Raw genomic sequence first — 19,406 nt, forward strand, 5'->3', positions numbered from 1 at the left:
ATATTTCTTTCTGTCTTGCTGGCTTCTTTTTTCCACTACAACACATCAGCTAACTAACTTGCAACAAGGTCTTTTTTTAATATACAAAAATTTATGTCACACAAAATTCCTCCTTTCTAAAATCAGAGACCAGAGAAAACAAAGTAAAAATGTCTGTGCTCTCAACCAGGCCCATTGCTGTCTGAATTCTTGTTCCTATAAACGATACTTATAGAAAGAGTGACTGAGATTATACCTCAACAACAATGACATTACAGTGTCACCATCCTAACACTCATCCAAAATAGTAAAGACTTTAAACAATAAATCCACAAATACCAAAGGTCTACTACACTGTGAAGTAGCAAAAATAATAAGCCTTTATACAAAACATCCCTGGGTAGATGTTTTGACTCATGCACAGTTTTCTTTGTTATTGTTACATGTATACATTCATTTAAGCATATAAATACAACCTTCTGTATCCACTTAGTGCTGCCCAAATGCATGCCTTTAGGGTTGACCACTTGGTTTTGGATCACTTATCAAGTGACTCATCCTTGGGGAAGATTGATTCTCCCTTATTAGTTGCCTGTAGTCATTGATTATCTGTAGTTCTTCATCTAGGGATAGGACCTTCTGAGATTTCTCCCAAACAGATTGGCATGTCATCTGGTGGTAAATTGTTCACACCTTATTTAGGCAACCTAGTGTTGAGATGTTGTGGGTGCAGCTCCCTGGTACTGTAGAGAAGACAGCCTCTCAGCTGACATCCTGGTCCCCTTGCTCTTATGGTTTTTTGGCCTCTTCCCAGATGCTCCCTGAGCCTTGCTGTAGAGGTTATATTTTCTTAACTACACCAGTAACTCTTATCTGTAGCCCTGAGTCTGCTTTAGTGTGCTTCTATGACAGGGGATTTGCCATTTCTCCATCAGAATTGGGAAGATCATGAGCTGCGACACAGTTTTCATTGATTCTCTCTAAACTGTGTCTCTTTTCAGAAAATGCTAGATTACTTAAAAGAGAAAAAAGATGCCGGGTTCTTTCAAAGCCTTTCTGGTCTTATGCAGTCTTGCAGGTAAGTCTGGGGAAACCACTCAGTATTCTTAAAAACAAAGATAAGGGGGTACACAAAATCATCTACCTTACCATACAATTGTTGAGAAGAGTCAGCATTTAATACCTTAAAATCCTATAGAGTGTTATTGTTCCCTAGCCTTCAGAATTACGTTCAAACTACATTAAGAGAAGAAATAATCCCCATCAATCACAAACATGATTTCCTGACAGAAACCAAAGTTACAATTACTTAACCATTTGCCTCTAAGTATCAAGAGTAAAGATAGACTATGATGTCTTCCATTTGAACATTTGGGGGATGAACATCCTTTTAGTAGACTTCATATTCTTGCCAACCTTACTTGATTGTACCTCGAGGCAATAAGGAAACTGTATGAGCTCCAGCAAAATCTCTTGTTCCTCTCTCTCTCCTCCCCCTCTGTCTCACTGTCTCTCTCTCCCTTCCTCCCTTTCTCCCTCTCCCTCTCTCTCAGCACTAACAGTCTATTAGTTGATTGCCTCTTTCAGGAAAAGAAAATGTAATATGCCAGGTCTGACTCATTGAGGATAGAATAGTACCTGTGGACCCAGGGATGGCAAAATCAAGGCAACTGAGTTCTACATTGCTCATGACATTTCCATTAGGTCTCCAAGAGGTCTCTCAGTATGCTACAGTACTTGATACTGATAAATTTGTTTATAAATCATTTATAATGATAGCACAGAGGGACAAATGACATTCACTTAATTGCCAGATGATTTCTCACAGAAGTTTTAAGACACTTTAATGGGTTTGATTATTACACAGATAATACATACCTGTAAAATACTTAAGCAGTAAGAAAATTAAAACATTCAACATGGGTGTTTAGGGATTAAAGTGAAATCTATGGCACCAATTCAAAAGCAAAGCTTCAAAGCAACAAGGTCCAAACATCATTTCCTGTGTTTACCTTGCCGCTTGCCCCAATCCCCAACCCAACATAGCAAAATCCAAGTAGCAAAACAGCAGGATAATTTGGAGTTTTTTAAGCAGCCCTTTTTTAATTGCACAGACTGGAATGGGGAAAACAACACATCTAGCACCTGGAGAGATGTCAGAGGAGACCAAGCCCTTGTAGCTTTTGCAGAGGACCCAGGTTCAGTTCCCAGCATCCACATGGTGGCTCACAGCTATCCATAAACTCCAGTTCCAGGGGATCCCACAACCTCTTCTGACTTCCCTGGGCACCAGGCATATACATGGTACATGCAGACAAAATACTCATATACAAAAATAATGTTTTTAATTTAAAAAGAAAAACAACAAAGGTAGCAATAGAAATTTTACCATGAGTCCCCAGAAAGGAAAAAAAAGAGTGCTAATACCTCTCTAGTCCACAACCATGTCCTCTGAGCCCCAACAGAAGTAAGCTAATGCTAGTCTTCACGGGCTCAACTGTGCACGCCCCTAAGAGCAATACCTTTATAAAACTTTTTGCTCTAGGATACTTTTCAGATCAGAGAAGGAATTAAATTGTTGGGAAAACATAAGAATACTTAGCTTGGAAGTGATCTGTTCCCAAGGTGTTCTCATTCCCAGCCTGGGTAGCTTTTCTTGCCTCAGAAAAACTTGACTGTGGCCAGGAAGGTGGGGGGATATGGGAACACAAACAAACACCAACTTTTCACAAATTCAGGGACACCAAGGGACACCATTTCACCGAAGGCCAAATCTTAGTTGCTACTGGCTTTTGAACTGTAGAAAGAGCGGTGGGCTGTGTCCCGCCACCCGGCTAGCTGTGCCCAGAATAATTACACAGAAACTGTATTCATTTAAATACTGCCTGGCCCCTTATCTGTAGCTTCTTATTGGTTGATTCTCATATCTTGCTTTAACCCATATTTAGTAATTTATATAGCACTACGAGGTGGATCGCTTACCAGGAGAGAGCTTAACCTGCGTCCATCTCGGAGAGGAGAAGCATGGAGACTCACTATGGCGACTGAAGCGTCTCCCCACTCCTGCTACCCAGCATTCTGTTCTGTCTACTCCGCCTACCTAATTGTCTGTTCTCTTAAAGGGCCAAGGCAGTTTTCTTTATTAATTAACCAATGAAAGTAACATAGACAGATAACTCTCCTCCATCATTGAACAAAGCAGGGACCATAAAAGGGTGTGGTCTTTGAATTCATCAGAGTATCTAGCTTTTTCCTTCAATCCTCATCCTAGACACTAGGGACCACAATTCCAGCTAGAGGTGGGAGGTGAGCATTGGGTGTAGTTTAGGAATCTCAGAAACAAATCATCTCTTCCTGACTTGGGAGGGCTTTCTAAATCTTCACCCATAAGAAAGGATTCAAACTAAACAACGATCATCACCTCTCTGTACATATGACAAGGTCTGTGATCTGTCACATCCATAAACCACAGTGCTTGGCACCAACCCAAGGGGCTCCAGGCTTTTTCGGAGAAACTGTTATGTGTTAGTCTATTTATGATAATAAAGAGACAAAATATTCTTCGTAAATACTTGACATTAGAAATCTATTTTCCCAGTGTAGTTAGCCCTGAACCTTGTTTTCTTTTGTCAATTAAAAGTGTCCTTGATTTGAATGCATTTGAGAGGCAGAATAAAGCTGAAGGCCTGGGAATGGTTACAGAAGAAGGAACGCGTAAGTAGCTGATGAATGCCAAGGTCATCCCCTTCCTGGTTGAAATCTCAGCTCTTTCTGATCACAGCCTTTGCATGTAATTTCTTTGTCTGCAAAGACTTGCTCCACTTGAGCAAAACATTTCTCTCTGATGTTGCTACAGCCAGCATCCAGGCTGGATGTGTTCATAGAGCTAGCTATAATTAAAAAGTCTGTTACAGTATTTATGGGTTTCTTACTTTGTATTTTCTCTTTTTCCTCTCATGGCCAGTCATTGTTCGTGAGCGTGGTAAGTGTGACTCTCTAGTCAGAGTTCCTACCATGGTGTGTGAATCCTAAGAGATTGGATTTAATTGCTTTGGTGCAGGCACATCTTAGGTTTGGTGGTTGCATGTCGAGTTTAACCCAGCAGCTTGACAATCAAAGAAGGGCCTTCTATCTATCTGTGAAGCATGGGTTTTGATGGGCTCTGAGTCACTGACCGCCGTTGGCCTAGTTGTTCGCATCGCACGATGTGTCTTCGGGCTACACACTTTACAATTTGCGCTGTGTATTCCGCAGCCTTGGCTGTCAATTAGTTGAGTTTCTCAGCATCGGTCCTAAAGGTTCATTTCCAAAGCCGTTTGCCATTTTGGAGTCATGTACCTTAGCAGGTGTTCCCTGTTGAGAGGCCATGCAAATGCTGACGTGGCTATCATGTTTTCAAGGTGAAAAAGTGCTCCAGAACGATGAGTTCACACAAGATCTCTTCCGGTTCCTCCAGCTGCTTTGTGAAGGACACAACAGCGGTGAGTGGGGACAGCCAACTTGTCGAGGGAAAGCAGCGTCTGTGTGCGGGATTCTCATTCAGTTCAGTGGTGCCCACTTGATCCAAAGAGTTAGTGTTCTGTGGCTGTGGAGAGACATCACGACCGAGGCAATTCTTAGTTTGGGGCTTGCTGAGAGGGTTGGTCCGTGATCTTCACGGTGGGACATAGACAGGCATGGTGCTGGAGCAGTAGCCGAGAGCTTGACATGCTTATCCACAGGTAGCAAGCCAGAAGAGTGAGACTGGGCCTGGCATGGCCCTTTTAAACTTCAAAGCCCACTCCCAGAGACACGCCTCCTCCAACAAGGCCACTTCTCCTAATCCTTCCCAAACAGTTGTACTAACCGGTCACCAGCATTCAAACATATGAGCCTTTGGGTGGGGGGGGGGCATTCTCATTCAAACCACCATGCTCTCCAAGTTCATCTAGTCCTTAATACGGAAGCTGTATAGAATGACCGTTAGGCTTAGGACTGCTGCTGTTTTGTCACCAAGGCTCAACCACTCCCAGAGTCACCATCCCTTTTATATCGCGTCCTGGATCTTTTCTTGTTTTAGATGTCACAGGGTTATCAGAGCTCAGAGTAGAGCAGGGTTTGCGAGGCTCCAAATATATCCTCTGTGTGAGACTTGCCACATAGTATGCCATGTCTAAGCTCAGTTAAGAGGGTATGCCTGGCTCCCTTTGGTCTAATGGGCCTAGGTTCTAACCCAGCACTGGTGTTCTCAGACTTTCAGAACTTTCTGAGGACTCAGATGGGCAACACCACCACTGTGAACATCATAATCAGCACCGTGGACTACCTTCTGCGTCTGCAGGTGAGTCGGAACCATGGGCAATGGCGCATTTCATCTACAGTTACATGAGTTATCAGGGAGACTCAGGATATAGATGTTCCTCCATGGAACTATATCCTGATAAGCCACCCATAAGCTGGAGATGCATTTCCTACGCCTCGCTATTGCACATCATAGTTTAGAGAGATGAGACACTAGAGCATTTTGGTGGTTTACTCTTAAGATTGTGTGGCCGACCCTGTGACTAGCATTATCAGAGAACGTTACATCATAAATAGGTAGCTGAAAAAATACAACACTCGGAACTACAAGTACAATTTCAACTGAATCGATAGCACTTTCACACCATTGTGAAGTTGAAAACTTAGGCCTTAGACCCGCATCACTCAGAGAATGTCTATGTAGTCTAATCTCCAAAGAAGGAGTTGTAATCTATACCCTCACACTTAGGAAAGTTTTAATTCCTAAAACATGTGTTCAAAGACAAAGCGGAAGGACCTTTAATTATGAGAGTATCTGTTACAAAATGCTGGGCATAGGTTAGTGTTGTCAGTAAAGACCCGGCTACAGTGGCCTAGAAAGAAGGATCAAATTACCTATGGATAATCATTATTATGAGTAGACATAGCTCACTTTGAATGTATATCATAGTCTCCCAGGTGCTAAAGGCTGTGTATCTTCCTTAAACGTTCTTCCCTGTGGAGAACTACATGAGTTTGGAAGGTTCTAGGGGCCAGCTATCTCTATGTATCTTTGTTGGCTCCCCAGCTCCTGTCATAGCAGAGACGTAGAGATATGATAGGATCCCTCCAAATTCTTTTTATTCATCAAGTTTATCTTCCTTAAACTTGGTCAGAGAAATGTCAAACTCTACTGTTTGCTTTTAGGAATCAATCAGTGATTTCTATTGGTACTACTCAGGAAAGGACATCATTGATGAATCTGGACAGCACAATTTCTCTAAAGCTCTGGCAGTCACCAAGCAGATTTTTAATTCTCTTACAGAGTACATCCAGGTAGGTGCTAATGAGTGCAGAGTTGACAACAGGTGGAATATTTTTAACATACTCATTTTCTATATTCTCTAGAGTATTTGGATGCACACAGTGCATCCTGTGTACTCAGCCCAATGCTGACATAATTTTATATCTAGAAAAAGGAACCAATGGTACCCGTGGTCTGTGATAACCTATAGTCTGTGGTCTCCTATTGGTACCTGTTCATGGTGTTGTCATACTTTATTTCATTTACCTCATTACATTTTGCTTCCTTTTCTAGACTGACTACTTTATATGAATGAAAAATGTAAGCCGGGCGGTGGTGGCGCACGCCTTTAATCCCAGCACTCGGGAGGCAGAGGCAGGCGGATCTCTGTGAGTTCGAGGCCAGCCTGGTCTACAAGAGCTAGTTCCAGGACAGGCTCTAAAAAAGCTACAGAGAAACCCTGTCTCGAAAAACCAAAAAAAATAAAAAAAGAAAAAGAAAAATATATTCACCTTAAAATTCTTCAGTCTAGAATATCTGATGATGTATCAATATCTGATGTTCAGTAAGCACAGAGAATGAAGCAGAGAAACTGTTTACAGAATTATGGAACAATGGCATAAGCAATATCCTAGTAGGGGTTTTAAAAAATGAACAGAATCCAACCTACCTACAGTGGCACATTCCTACAATCCCAGGGTTTGGGAGGCAAAGGCAGGAGTATCTTGGGTTTTGAGCTAGTCTGGGCGACATAGTGAAACTCTGTCACAAAATGAAATAAATAGCAATAAAAATTGAATCTTTGAGCTCTTACTATGGAAGAAGTAATGTCAAGTGGAATTCAGAGTGAATGTCTTAATGTTCTAGTATTCTTTCTCTTCCTTTTGTTCTTTTATTTAAAAACAAAACAAAACAAAAAGAGCTATCTTTTTTTTCATTTTACAAACCAATCTCAATTTCTACTCCCTCCTCCTGTTCCCTCCACTTTTCCTTCCACCCCGCCTCCCATCTACTCCTCAGAGTAGATGGCACATTGCTTTGAAGAAGAATCAAGGCCCTCCCTACTATATTTAGGCTGAGCAATGTATCCCTCCAAAGAGAATGGGTTCCAAAAAGTCAGTACAAGCAGCAGGGACATATCTTGGTCCCATTGCCAGTGGCCCTACAGTCTGTCCCAGTCATACAACTGTCAACTAGAGGGACTAGTTTGGTCCTATGCTGGTTCCTTCCCTGTCTGGCCAGGGTTGGTGACCTCCCATTAGCTCAGGTAAGCTGTTTCAGTGGGTCTCCCCATCATGGTCTTGACCTCTTTGCTCATATTCTCACTCTTCCCCCTCTTCAACTGGACTTTGGGAGCTCAGCCCAGTGTTCCACTGTGGCTCTCTGCCTCTGCTTCCATGAGCTACTGAATGAAGGTTCTGTTAGTGACATTTTAAGACAGTCATCAATCTGATTACAGGGTAAGGTTAGCTGGGGCCATCCTTGTTGATTCCTAGGAATTTCTATAGAGCCAGGTTTTTTGTTAGCCCCATAATGGCTCCCTTAATCAAGATATCTCTTTCCTTGCTTTCCATCTCTGCCCTTCCCCTCATCTTGACTATTCTGTTCCCTCAAGTTCTCCTCCCTCCTCTCCTTCTCCTCTCCTCCTCCCCTCCCACCGTCTTTTCTCCTCCCACCCCCATGCTCCCAATTTTGTCAGGAGATATTATCTATTTCCCCTTCCCAGGGGGATCCATATGTGTTTATCTTCGAGTTCTTCTTATTACTTAGCTTCTCTAGAGTCATGGACTATAGGCTTGTTATCCTTTGCTTTACAGTCTGTATCCATTTATGAGTGAGTACATATCATGTTCATCTTTCTGGGTTTGGTTAACTCATTCAGGATTTTTTTTCTAGTTCTATTCATTTACATTCAAATTTCAAGATGTCACTGTTTTTTACTGCTGAGTAGTACTCCACTGTGTAAATGTACCAATTTTTTTTTCATCCATTCTTCAGTTGAGGGGCATCTAGGTTGTTCCCAGGTTCTGGCTATTACAAATAATACTGCTATGAACTTAGTTTAACAAATGTCATTGTAGTATGATTGAACATCTTTTGGGTATATGCACAAGAGTGGTATTTCTAGGTCCTAAGGTAAGTTGATTCCCAATTTTCTGAGAAACCGCCATACTGATTTCCAGGGTTGTGTAAGTTTTCATTCCCACCAGCAATGAGGAGTGTTCCTCTTACTCCACATCCTCTCTAGCATAAGCTGTCATTGGTGGTTTTTATCTTAGCCATTCTGACTTGTATAAGATGGCATCTCAGAGTTATTTTGATTTGCAGTTCTATGATAGCCATCAGGGAATGGCTGAACATTTCCTTAAGTGTCTTTGGGCCATTTGAGAGTCTTCTGTTGAGAATTCTCTGTGTAGATCTTCCATAACATTTTCTATGCATTTCCTACAACAGTCTACCTGCCATGAAGAGAGATGAATGATGTATGTAGGAAACCTGTCTATATAATCAGTAGCCATATCAGCCTTATGTAACACAAGATTTTTGAAGGATAATTGACACTTCATTTTTATGTAATCATAACCATAAAACTTATGAATAAAATATTTGCTCCTTTATTAATTGAACAAAACATTTAGCTTGTGTTCTCATCTTGGTTCCTGGGGAGAATATAATATATTGTCTCTACTATGAAACTGTTGATAATGTAGTTTAAAATGCATGTGCATCATGAAAAATATTTTGCTATGAGATGATCACACATGATCATCTGATTTTTAAAATCATATGATTTTAAAGTGATCATATGTATTATGCCTCTAATCATATCTATTATGCACCAAACATGCAGAAGTGGAATTGATGATAGCCTCAACAGTATTCTAAAACTCAGAGTCAGACAACAAAGAAATAAAGCAAACAAACCACACATGAGGAGTTTAATGAAAGAGAAAGCTCTTGTGAACCTAAGGGCTTAGTGTCGTCACAGAGACACACAGACTGTGCATAAAGAAGGATGCACAGTGGTCTTTTGGAGAAGTCGTGGATGATTGTGAGTAACTTATGAAGAATGTCAGTAACTGAAGAAGAAACAAGGAAGGCATGAGGAATGTCCCATCCCCTTCCTTGTGTGCCATCATTTCCTTCTTTCCCCATTCTGTAAGTCAAGAGTAAATCTCAGAGTGTGGCTCTTTTATATATCATGGAGTTGAAATTTGTTCTATGAAAAACATTATCTGGAGGATGAGGTAGGATGATCACAAGTTCAGGACCTGCCTAGGGTAGAGAGTGAATTAAAAGTCAGCTAGGTTAAGGAGATTCTGTTTCAAATTTTAGATAATTTTTAAAAGGTTGAGGCTATAAATCAGTAGTAGAGTGACTGCCTTGTATGTGTGAGGCCCCAGGTTCAATCCCCAGTGGTGGAAAAAGAAAGGGAGGGAGGGGGAAGGAACGAGGAAGGGAGAGAGGAAAAGAGAAAGAAAAAGAAAGAGAGAGAGAGAGAGAGAGAGAGAGAGAGAGAGAGAGAGAAAGAAAGAAAGAGAAAGAAAGGGAAAGGCAGCAATTAGATTTTCATCCATTGTTCATATCACGAGGCAACTAGCTTACTTAGATTTTATTTTCTCATAAAATAAATACAAAACTTATAAATACAAAAATAAATACAACTCCTGGGAAATTAGTTGTTTTTTTTTTAATGTAGCAAAGGTAAACTGAAAAAAAAAAGAAAGAAAGAAAAAGAAGAGCTTCATTAAGGAGAGGGCAATAGTATCCCATCCAGGTAAATGGAGAAAGGAGAAAGTTACCAACGAAGATTTCCCCTGGAGTACTCAACATGAAAGAGAAGCTTGCATCCTGTGAATACTTCTTTCAACAACCAGTTTTGTTCCAACATGAACTCATTGACCTCTAGGGACATGAAATTGAACATAGATAAACAGCGATTTGGGATAAAACTATGACTTGGGAAAGTAGACAATATTTCTTCATCTCAACTTTCCCTTGGGAATCCTACTGAGACTCTTCCATTCTTGTGATAGTATGTGTGTCCTTTTTGGATATTTCTTTTTGAAGAGAAATTTGGAGATTGATTAAAGCTTTTTTAAGAAAAAACATGCTATGATAGTTACTAATGATCATAGATAAGAAGGTTATTGTGGAAATACAAACTGGCAACTAAGTCATCCGACATTCAGCTTTGAGAAGAAAATATCTGATATGGTATTTATATCTGGTGTTTATGTTAGTGTGAACCTCCTAGAAGTAGTTGATTGCTGGGATTATGTGGAAGGACGCTTAAAAGAAATCCCACACTAGCTCAGAATTGAGAAACATGTGGTTATTTATTTAGGAGTATACTCACAAATCAGAATCCTCTGCTGGAACGGAGATCAGAAACCAAATCCCGCAGCCAGACGCATGCTCTACATTGGCATAAATAGTATAAGAGGCCATGCCCCAATGGGCAGGTAACTACTAGCTGTAGGATTATTACTGAGATTTTAAATCTCGGTTAGTCAGAGGCTGTAACACTTACATATAGCTCTGCTTGAAAGCAACAGGTGGTAGATTACCCCTGGTTTTCATACTGTGGTCTCCATCACCCTTGTTTCCTTAGAAGGCCTTGCAGAGAAAGAAATGGGCGAAGAGAGTGTAGACAAACGCCCCTTGGATCCTCTTTAACTACAGCATTTAACTATTTTGTTAGCTATGTTCTTCATTCTGAAGCTAAAAGAAATCACTGGGCTGCGAAACCCCATTTCCCCCACAAGAGAGAAGATCCTATAATTGTGAATAATGAAAAGCATCTTGGGAAAATATTGAACCGTGAAATGCATGCGTTTAGAAAGTGCTGCCCTCTCACATAACCCTGAGTGGAATGCCCTCCTAGGACAGGCTCTGAGTAACTCTCTGCTCCACAGGGCCCTTGCATTGGGAACCAGCAGAGCCTGGCTCACAGTAGGCTGTGGGATGCAGTGGTTGGATTCCTCCATGTGTTTGCTAACATGCAGATGAAGCTCTCTCAGGTACTGTGGCCTGTTCCCCTACATATTCCATTACTGTGAATGTCGGATTAATTCCCGCCCTGTGGACTTCCCCGTGTGGATGTGGCTGCTTAACCAAAGACTGGAAAAGCCAAGCAGATTAGGTCTCATTCTTAAAACTGAGGACCAAAACGAGAAGCAGGGATGAATGCCTGGGGTGGGGGGATCCCAGAGGGGCTTTTGCACGAATGCAGCTTCTTCCTTGTTTCCTACCAACCTGTCATTTTGTAACTACGTCCACACTGCTTTCCACAGTATAATCCCTTCCATACCACTGTCTCATCATTTTAGAATACCATCCATCGACCTTTCTCACCTTCCAAATGTTGCATGTCTGCCGTCCACAAACGCCCCCTTCCCTTATCCCGCTTTTCCTCCTTCCCCCTCTCTACCTTTCCTTCTCCCCATCTCTCTGGCAAGATGAATCAGAATCATTCTGAGCATTTATTATGAACAAATAAATGTAGCATACATAGCAGCTGATCGCCTCTCTCCATGGCAACACATGAGGGAGCACTTCAAGATGTGTTTCAGACTGATTAGAGGGACATTTGCAGCATTAATTTAAATAATGTACATCTAAAAATCTCAAGGCTATCATACCTGCCTCCTCTCTTTTGGAATGTGCTGTGTAACTCTTCATTTTTTTCCCCTTTTGACTCTGGCCTTATGGGAAGAGCGTTGGAGGGGGGAGGCTACTAATTTGGCAGTAGCATGTCCACATCTGTGTCAGCCATGGCAGTGTGCGGTGGAGGCTCTGGAGAGAAGAGCCCTTGCCCTGCCCCCTCCACATCAGTGACTTCTGGCTCCTGTTTTCATCATCTGTAAGACATTCAGGGTTAGAAGGAATGACCTTGGAGGCCTCTTCTCAGCTCTACTGCTATGGCTCCTTTCTCTTCCTTCCAAATGCAGCTGTGACACACAGTAGGTAGGGACAAATCCCTCGGGGCACTGAATGGCTAGGCAACGAGCTGTGTCTTTCTATAAGAGGGAGGAAGAATCCGTAAAAGAAGTGTGGCCCAAAGAACAGTTTTCAAAATTACCCGCAGATTATTCTGCTAAGCATCCTTTTCTAATTTTAATTTCACCCTTAGATGAGATCTTCATCTACCATCCTATACATGCCAAAGGGTTTGCAGCACAGAGCTTGTCTTGCAGAACTCTGCCTGCGTTGCTTGAATTAAAACCAAACAGAGCTTCAAGAGCATGCAGAGGAGTCGCTGTGCTTGTGTATTATTCTAAGAACTCACTGACACCCTGATCACCGCCAACTGCAACTAGGTTAAACTAACCCAGGAAGAAAGGAGAATCTACTGAGTAAACTAATCTTTACTTATTACAGTAATATCTCCCATGAAGCTCATGGGAGATAGTCCTCCAGTATAGAAAATGATAAAATAGACTTGAGAATGTTCCTGATGGCCCTTCAGTGGATGGGGCTGTTAGGAATCATTGAGGTAACAGTCAGTCTATCTGCCACATTTGTACGAAGGAAAATGTGAAGAAGCCCTGATGGAGGAGTTTCCCTGTCCTACAGGCAGTGGGTAAAAGCCACCTTCACTCACAACAAGAAGGGAGCTCCTTCCTGACTTGGATGCAGCCCCTCACCTAACCTTCCCAGAGCAGGCCCTTCTTGCTCCCTGCCCTGGACTTTGCTGAGGGCTCAGATAGCTCAGGGTATCTCCTGTTTCTGTTCTAGGATTCCAGTCAGATCGAGCTGCTGAAGGAACTCTTGGATCTCCTTCAGGACATGGTGGTGATGCTTCTGTCCCTACTGGAAGGTTGGGCTGTTTGGTATAACTAGGCATTCACATGATTATAATTGGTCTGAGCATTAACCTTGCTAATCACACAGATTATCCTTCTGGCAGGTCACTGATGTCATAAGACATTGGTTAGAATGACAAATTCTGAGAAAGAAAAAAATGAATGAGGGGCACATGGTCTGATGGACAAAGCTTGAAACCAACTCATTTGATGCCAATAGGAAAGCCAGAATGAACTGGGGAAAACCTCTAAGCTTTGCCCCTCCCTATCCTCTCCCTCTCCCCATTGCTTTTTCAACACAGCTGGCTGCCAGTGTGTATGCCAGCCATCTAATTGGGCAACCTCCCAGGTCAAAGGGGTCAAAGGGACACCATGTATTCCTCCATATTCCCAAAGATCTGATAGTGGAACCACCTCCTAGGCCCCGGGGCAGAAACAAGGCAATGGTGTGGTCATCTCCCTTTCACCCTGGATTCTTCTCCCTTGGCTCCTGGTGGGCTGGTTGTAATGGCTTGCTGCTCTCTATTTTCAAATCAACATGGTCAGAAATGAACTGACTAATTTGGCACGTAAGCCTCCTAAAAAAGAGCAACCTGCCAAGTTACACGACAGCCTGGGTTCATTGATGTATTTGTATGTCTTTCTGAACCTGCCTCACAGGAAATGTGGTAAACGGAACTATTGGAAAGCAGATGGTTGACACACTGGTAGAATCATCCACTAATGTAGAGATGATCTTGAAATTCTTTGACATGTTCTTGAAACTTAAAGACTTAACCAGCTCAGATACCTTCAAAGAATATGACCCGGATGGTAAAGGGATCATCTCCAGGAAAGAATTCCAGAAGGCCATGGAAGGTCTAAAGCAATATACACAGTCAGAGATCGACTTCCTCCTTTCTTGTACGGAGGCTGACGAGAATGACATGTTTAATTATATTGATTTTGTAGAACGGTTCCACGAGCCAGCCAAGGACATAGGGTTCAATGTGGCTGTGTTACTGACAAATCTCTCTGAACACATGCCCAATGATTCTCGCTTGAAGTGCCTGTTGGACCCAGCAGAAAGTGTGCTTAATTACTTTGAACCGTACCTGGGTCGAATCGAGATCATGGGCGGGGCCAAGAAAATTGAACGTGTTTATTTTGAGATCAGCGAATCCAGTCGAACTCAGTGGGAAAAGCCTCAAGTGAAGGAGTCCAAGCGACAGTTCATTTTTGATGTCGTCAATGAAGGTGGGGAGCAGGAGAAGATGGAGCTGTTTGTGAACTTCTGCGAGGACACAATCTTCGAGATGCAATTAGCATCTCAGATCTCAGAATCCGACTCAACCGACAGACCGGAAGAGGAAGAGGAAGAGGGTGAAGAGTCTGCTTATACGATGGAAATGGAGGGGGAGAGAGAGGAGGACAAGACTATGGAGCCTGCCTCTGCCTTTGCCATGGCCTGTGCCTCGGCAAAGAGAAATGTCACCAACTTTCTGAAGAGGGCAACCCTGAAGAACCTCAGGAAACAGTACCGAAATGTAAAAAAGATGAGTGCCAAGGAGCTGGTGAAGGTTTTCGTCTCTTTCTTCTGGATGCTATCTGTGGGCCTCTTCCAGCTGTTCCTCTCTATCTTGGGAGGCATCTTTCAGATCCTCTGGAACACAGTGTTTGGTGGGGGCCTCGTCGAAGGGGCAAAGAACATCCGAGTGACCAAGATCCTAGGCGACATGCCTGACCCCACCCAGTTTGGGATCCATGATGACGCCATGGAGGCTGACAGGGCAGACATGATTGAGCCAGGTGTCACCACTGAACTGGTCCACTTTGTAAAGGGGGAGCCGGGAGATTCAGACATCATGTCTGACCTCTTTGGAATCCACGCAAAGAAAGACAGTGGCTTAAAGCAAGGGCCTGAAGTGGGATTGGGTGACCTCTCTGAAATCATCGGCAAGGATGAGCCCCCTACATTAGAGAGTACTGTGCGGAAGAAAAGGAAAGCACAGGTAAGCATAGTCTCTCTGTTGTCCTTTACAATCTGTGTGTTGTTTGCACAGGTCATAACACTAACGCTGGTTCAGATAGGGGTATTCTGACACTCCAGATTCGCCAGGTATGAGGACATTGTGAATTAGATGAGTATTTCAGTGTTTAGTCACCAGGAAGACTTCTAGTCTACACTGTAGAGTTTGAACATATGGTGATCTGAGACCTTCACCTGCTTCAGACTTTTATTAAGTTGGTATTCATGGTGTACAGGTTGATTTAGTGAAAGCATGGAAAACCAAGTGTAATGAATGAGGAGATTTCTTAGGAGGCAGTATTTCTATATACCCTGTAAGCTCTGATTCCATTTCACTGAAGCTCTATAATAGATATGTTCTGTTTCTCTTGGTAACTTTATAATCCCAATAGATCAGAGTTTCACTAGCTGGAAAGGTTACTAAACACTACTTACAACTTCATATGATATTGATGATAATTACTACTACCTATTGACAACCTATTACCATGAGTCTGATCATGCCCGGAACATTTTTATCATTAGGACTCTGAGTCAGTTAACTAGATTGAATGGATAAGACAAAAGTAACTTAGAGGCCATTGGCCACAGAATGTTCTGGATGTTTCCTTCTCTTGCAACATCAAACTTGACCACATCCATTCATTAATTCTATTATCAGCTATTGACACATTAACATGCACATGTCACTATTCTAGGGTCTGAGAATTGAGTGACAACTGAGAAATTTTATAGAAAAGACATACACTGAACAAGTTGGTGCAAATAAGAAGTATGCTATGAAGGAAGTATTAGGCAATGGAAGAGAGGTGTGGAGAGCCAGGGAGGGAGGCACCAGCATAGGTGTCCTTATTGTATCATTTATTTTGCATTGCCTCTTGGATAGGCTCATGACATAGGACCATTTGACAAAAGTTAGAGACTAATACAGGTACTACATGCACTAGACTATGCTCTGGTTAACAAAATCTAGTCTTGCTTTCATAGAACTTAGTCTCAAGTGGGGAAAGATAACAAGTAAATAAGATAATTACCATTGGTGATGTTTGTGCAGGTTAATAAACACACTAATGGGTTAGAAGGGACATGGTGGAGTCCTCTAGGTCCTCTGGATAAATATGTAATTCTTGATAGAATTTGCTATAAACAGGGCAGCAAAAAAGGCTCCTGAAGACATGAGATCTGAGCCAAATACTGAAGCATGGCAGACATATGGAAGGCCAGGGTCTCATGATCAAGGCAGAGGGTCAGACCACTGAGAAGTCCCTAGTGTGCAGAAAGCTCAAGACTCCTTTCCATGGGAAGAAAGATTGGAGCATTTGAATAGAAAAACAGTAACAATAGAGAGAAAGCCAGGACCCTACAGGATAGGCTGGCTTCGCCGAGGAGCATGGTTTCATTCTGAGTGTGGTAGCTATCAGCCAGAGGGACCAGGGAAGTGACAGGAGGATTGGGGACATGCTGGAGGCTTGTCAGATAGAGAGGGATTCCAGATTAGACACCCTGTGATCCATGACCTACGTCCTGCCTGCTTCTATGGGGCTCCCTTGAGGTTTATGTATAAGTTTCCTGCTTGGGTTGAGTAAATAACTGGAAGGCAAGTAAATTTTTAGGTTTGAGATCTATCTTGGCATCTCTTCGTAGCAGCAGGTTTGATGGACAGCAAGACACTTTATGCCCTGCAATCCTAAGAGACGCTGAAACAGACAGACAGAAATAGACACACACACACACACACACACACACACACACTAGGACTTGTAACCATAAAGAGAAAGGTTTGTCCTGGACTTGTTTTTCTGAGGAGCCTTGACTGGTTGCTGTTTTTGGATCCAGGCTGCAGAGATGAAAGCAGTGCGTGAAGCCGAAGGAAAGGCTGAATCTGAGAAGGCTGAGTAAGTTCCTAGGGGCGTGGGTGCTCTGCTTGCTGTGGCTGGTGGACAATGTTTGATTGGCAGTTGCCGTTCTATAACTGCAGTAAATAGAAACCTGATTTCTATCAGTGCAAGCAACAGGTATTCTACAAGCCCTGGGCATATTTCTTTTTCTTAATTTCTTTTATCTCAGCTCTATAATACACTTATTAACTTTATAGTTCTGACAATTCATCAGGGTTTCATTGACTTGACAAATTATCAAACATCCACATTTAGCAACTTCATATAACATTGATGGTGGACGATCTGTGATGTTTATTGAATAACTACTATATGGCAGGCCTGTACTTAGCTCTTTTAGATATCACATTTAATTCCTGCCCAAGTTGATAGGAGTAGGAGGCACCATTGCTAATCCTAAGAAGACTTACTTAGTAAGAAAAGGACAGTATTTTTGAAGAAGAAAAAAAAGAATTGTTAAGTCTAATTCCCAAACAGCAAAAACACATATTATATCCATTGTACACGTTGGATCATCAAAATGGTCCCTCTCATTGAATGTAGATTTCATGCCCAGGGAGTAGGTTGACAGGACCAAGCTTGACCTGCCTTTCTCCCACATGCTGAGTCAGCATTTCACCTCTGCAGCATGGAAGACAGAGAAAAGGAAGACAAAATCAAGGAGGAGAGACAAGCCGAGTACCTGTGGGCAGAGGTGACGGTGAAGAAGACACGGCGGCGTGGCCAGAAGGCTGAGAAGCCAGAAGCCTTCATGGCCAATTTCTTCAAGGGGCTGGAAATCTATCAGACCAAGTTACTGGTAAGCTCTCTGACCCTTCCTCCTTTCTGCTAGAGGCGCTGGCCCAGTGGACCTCAGAGCTGGCCACTGATTTGTATCACTTTTCCTTAGACACACTTTCTCCACTTTCTCATTCCCCTTCTTCTCTTCCTGTTTATCTTCCTCTTTCTCTTGTGTTAAAGGAAATGGGGGTTTACCTGTACACGACTCCCAAGCACATTAACGTGCAATTGCATGGGGACTTCGCTGATCCTGGTTCAAAATTTCCTGTATTAGGTTATGTTGCTCAGTTAGCCCCAAAAACATCATTACTGTGTACAAGCAAGCTTCAGTATATAGTATGTAATGTTCTCTTTCTGATCAGCTGCGTTGAGATTCACTCGCTGCTCACCCAGGCCTGCACTGTAGGACCCAAGCCTGCACTGTAGAACCCAGGCCTTCACTGTAGGTAGCAACCATCAGTGTGGCCCCAGGCAGTGTCGAGCTCTTTCCTAGCTGCTGCAGCTCCATCCTCTGTGTGCTGAGCTTCCCAGGGAAGATGGCAGTGAGTACACTCTGAGAAAGTGGGCGGAGGAGGTTCCTAGGGCCATGATTCAGAAAGGGACATGAACTTTGGTCCACAGTCTGGCTGCATGTATACAGGGGAGGGGACTGCTTAACTCTGCTGGTGGCATGTTGAGAGATCTGGTTTACTGGGACAGGATCCAAGGTAAGACTCCTTCGGACATTCTCCTAAGCCATTTTTAAAGAACCAATATTTCCAATTCCCCATAAACAATTTATGCTAACAAGGGCAGGGCCTCGCAAGTGGAGTAGGAACTGAGGCACAGATACCCCTGTAAACCTCTACCCAGGGCACACTTTTTGGTGTCAGACAGGGAGGCTCTCCTTCCTGCCTTTGGCTCTTCTACATCTCCTACTTCTCCTTATCTTTTTCTTTTCAGCACTACCTGGCCAGGAATTTCTACAACCTGAGGTTCCTTGCTCTGTTTGTAGCCTTCGCTATCAACTTCATCCTGCTTTTTTATAAGGTGATGCTTCACTAAGGGGTTATTTGCTAAATATGCAACAGACTAAGCACGCCATACATAAGGGAAAACTATAACCAAAACTGTTAATCTTACTTGAAACAAAAATTTAAGGTCCAAGGAAATGTCTAGGACAATGACCTTTTAAAAAAATGTTTAGCAACAGAACTGCCAACAGGACAACAAGTTAGGAAACTATTTCAACTGTTTGGATTCCTGTGTGATTTAATCTCCAAATATTGAGTGTACCCCATGTATTGATGCCATGATAAGAACTATGGGACATTTTGAAACAGTAATGCCAGGCAGTGGTGACACATGCCTTTAATCCCAGCACTCGGGAGGCAGAGGCAGGCAGATCACTGTGGTTTCAAGGCCAGCCTGGTCTATAGAACTAGTGCCAGGACAGGCTCCAAAGCTACACAGAGAAACCCTGTCTCAAAAAATCAAAATAAAGAAAGGGAAGGAAGGAAAGAAGGAAGGAAGGAAGGGAGGGAGGGAGGGAGGGAGGGAGGGAGGGAGGGAGGGAGGGAGGAAGGAAAGAAGGAAAGAAAGAAAGAAAGAAAGAAAGAAAAGAAAGAAGGAAGGAAAGAAAGAAAGAAAGAAAAGAAAGAAAGAAAACA

At 42.7% G+C, this 19,406-nt stretch overlaps 1 protein-coding gene across 1 annotated transcript in view; it reads left to right on the top strand.

Moving 5' to 3' along the window:
- Ryr3 (ryanodine receptor 3) overlaps positions 1–19,406 on the top strand; it is a 429,760-nt gene that overhangs the window by 391,467 nt on the left and 18,887 nt on the right. Inside the window, exons 85-96 of the mRNA XM_038331390.2 lie at positions 981–1,057; positions 3,620–3,693; positions 3,944–3,961; positions 4,380–4,460; positions 5,211–5,299; positions 6,166–6,294; positions 11,182–11,286; positions 13,004–13,085; positions 13,732–15,062; positions 16,916–16,974; positions 17,605–17,776; positions 18,700–18,786. Of these exons, the coding sequence (XP_038187318.2) occupies positions 981–1,057; positions 3,620–3,693; positions 3,944–3,961; positions 4,380–4,460; positions 5,211–5,299; positions 6,166–6,294; positions 11,182–11,286; positions 13,004–13,085; positions 13,732–15,062; positions 16,916–16,974; positions 17,605–17,776; positions 18,700–18,786 (2,304 nt within the window). The remainder of the gene's footprint in view (positions 1–980; positions 1,058–3,619; positions 3,694–3,943; positions 3,962–4,379; positions 4,461–5,210; positions 5,300–6,165; positions 6,295–11,181; positions 11,287–13,003; positions 13,086–13,731; positions 15,063–16,915; positions 16,975–17,604; positions 17,777–18,699; positions 18,787–19,406) is intronic.

Source organism: Arvicola amphibius, chromosome 5, assembly GCF_903992535.2.
Source record: "Arvicola amphibius chromosome 5, mArvAmp1.2, whole genome shotgun sequence".
Taxonomy (NCBI): Eukaryota; Metazoa; Chordata; class Mammalia; order Rodentia; family Cricetidae; genus Arvicola; species Arvicola amphibius.